At 46.6% G+C, this 2,500-nt stretch overlaps 1 protein-coding gene across 3 annotated transcripts in view; it reads left to right on the forward strand.

Moving 5' to 3' along the window:
- celsr2 (cadherin, EGF LAG seven-pass G-type receptor 2) overlaps positions 1-2,500 on the forward strand; it is a 43,306-nt gene that overhangs the window by 34,002 nt on the left and 6,804 nt on the right. For all 3 annotated transcript variants that reach the window (XR_007139116.1, XM_047806403.1, XM_027156558.2), the window contains exons 18-24: positions 319-528; positions 789-972; positions 1,101-1,419; positions 1,493-1,660; positions 1,798-1,915; positions 2,057-2,257; positions 2,465-2,500. The exon at positions 2,465-2,500 is cut by the window's right edge and continues 139 nt beyond it. Coding sequence is in view for 2 of the 3 variants with exons in the window: in XM_047806403.1 (XP_047662359.1) it covers positions 319-528; positions 789-972; positions 1,101-1,419; positions 1,493-1,660; positions 1,798-1,915; positions 2,057-2,257; positions 2,465-2,500 (1,236 nt within the window). In the remaining variant the exon portion in view is untranslated. The remainder of the gene's footprint in view (positions 1-318; positions 529-788; positions 973-1,100; positions 1,420-1,492; positions 1,661-1,797; positions 1,916-2,056; positions 2,258-2,464) is intronic.

The raw sequence follows: 2,500 nt of genomic DNA on the forward strand, positions 1-2,500 counted from the left end.
TAAACACCAGGGTGTTAATTTTTAAATTAAAAAAGACCAGTCATATTACTTTTTAGAGTCTGTTTATGTGAGAGATGTTTCTGTGACCCAGAATTGGGAGATTAGAGAGAATTAATTTTCCTTTAAAAATCTTTAAATAAACCTGTGTTATCTTTTCTTGGTGCTGTACAATAAAGTGTCCACTGACTCCACTGTCCAGTGTGTTTCTGTTTCCTCCAGCATACAGCACTGAGTTCACTGTTTTACATTCTGTGTGTGTGTGTGTGTGTGTGTGTGTGTGTGTGTCTCTCTCTCTCTCTCTCTCTCTCTCTGTCTCAGTGGGAGAAGATAAACAGGAACATGTCTGTGTTGGACTCAGTTACAGTTCAGCAGGCTGCGTCTCTGCTCTACAACGCCACGACACACACACACTCATACTACGGCAGTGATGTTCAGATGGCCTACCACCTCACACACACACTGCTGCAGCACGAGAGCAACACACACGGTTTCAACCTGGCTGCTACGCAGGATGTTCGCTTCAACGAGGTACACACACTCACACACACACACACACACACACACAGGAACTCTATAATTATTGGCACTTCTCATGAACATAATAAAAAGGATTCTGTATACAGTGATTGATTTTAGACTGAATGTTTGAGGTGGACAGGAACAGCACTGAAACTGAAACTGAGACACAGAGGATTTGTGTTCCTGGAAAGGGAAAACATAATTCATGCTGCTCCGTGTGTGTGTGTGTGTGTGTGTGTGTGTGTGTGTGTGTGTGTGTGTATACGCAGCACCTGATGCGTGTGTGTAGTGTGATCCTGGCCTCAGACACTCGTCCTCACTGGGAGCAGATCCAGCAGACACAGGGAGGAACAGCAGCGCTGCTGCAGCAGTTTGAGGCATACACACACACACTCGCTCAGAACATGAGGAGAACCTACATGAACCCCTTTACCATCATCACACCTAACATAGGTACACACACATCTCTTTTACTCTGCGTGTCTGTCTACTTTTCATTTCTCAGTTTGTCTGCCTGTCTACAGTTCTCTCTCTCTCTGTGTGTGTGTGTGTGTGTGTGTGTGTGTGTGTGTTTCCTACAGTCTTCTCTATTGATCGTTTGGATAAGATGAATTTTGACGGTGCTAAACTCCCTCGCTATCACTCTCTGCGTGGACTCCACCCACATGACTTTGACACAGCCGTCACACTCCCTGATTCCATTTTTAGCCCCACCCCCGAGGGGAAAAGTCACCGACATCATGGTCAGCCAATCACAGAGCTCACTAGGAATCACTCTGCCAATCGCATGAGGCGTCACCCTGATGAGCGCGAGCAGCAGGCCGTTGCTAGCATCATCATCTTCCACACACTTGCTTCACTACTGCCTGAGAGATATGACGGTGACAAGAGGAGTCTGAGGTATACACACACACACACACACACACACACAGTACACATACAGTACATCAGTTGTCTCGATCTGTGTGTGTAGGGTTCCTAAGCGTCCAGTCATTAACACTCCAGTGGTCAGTGTGATGGTGTTTGATAACGAGCAGCATGTACAGCACACGCTGGAGAAACCAGTCACTCTACAGTTCCGCCTGCTCACCACTGAGGAGCGCTCTAAACCCATCTGTGTGTTCTGGAACCACTCTGTTGGGTAAGCACACACACACACACTCACACACACACCAGTCACCATTTTTTATTTTTCTTCTAGTTTTGATTAAAGTGATTAAAAATGTGTATGTGTGTGTGTGTGTGTGTGTGTGTGTGTGTGTGTGTGTGTGTGTGTAGTGTGGGTGGTTGGTCCTCTAAAGGGTGTGAGGTGGTATTTAGAAACAACACACACATCAGCTGCCAGTGTTACCATATGACCAGTTTTGCGGTGTTGATGGACATCTCACACAGAGAAGTACACACATATACACACACACACACACTGACACATACGCACATATAAATACACATCTGATCATATAACATCACCACTAATCTTAGCCAACTAGCTGATGGACTGGTGTGTGTGTGTGTGCGTGTGTGTGTGTGTGATCAGAATGGTGAGATCTTGCCAATGAGGTTGGTGACGATGTGTACAGTGTTGGTGACTCTGGGCTTCATCTTCCTCACCATCATCTTCCTCACCTGTCTAAGAGATGTCAACTCCAACCTGAGCAGCATTGCCAACAATGGAGCCTCTGCTCTCTTCATCGCCCAGCTCCTCTTCATCCTTGGCATCAACCAGACTGACAACCCGGTACTCCATCCCTCCATCTGTCTCTCATCCATCTCTTAGATCCTGTAATCATGTGACATTATATGCATCATTCTAATAATATAACTATAAAGGTGATCAGTTCACTGGGAATGAATCTCTCCCCCCCCCCTTCTCTCTCCCTCTCTCTCTCCCTCTTTCTCTCTCTCCCTCTCTCTCCCTCTCTCTCCCTCCCCCCCCCCCTTGCAGTTTGTGTGTACAATCATGGCCATCCTGCTGCAGTTC

Source organism: Tachysurus fulvidraco, chromosome 2, assembly GCF_022655615.1.
Source record: "Tachysurus fulvidraco isolate hzauxx_2018 chromosome 2, HZAU_PFXX_2.0, whole genome shotgun sequence".
NCBI lineage: Eukaryota > Metazoa > Chordata > Actinopteri > Siluriformes > Bagridae > Tachysurus > Tachysurus fulvidraco.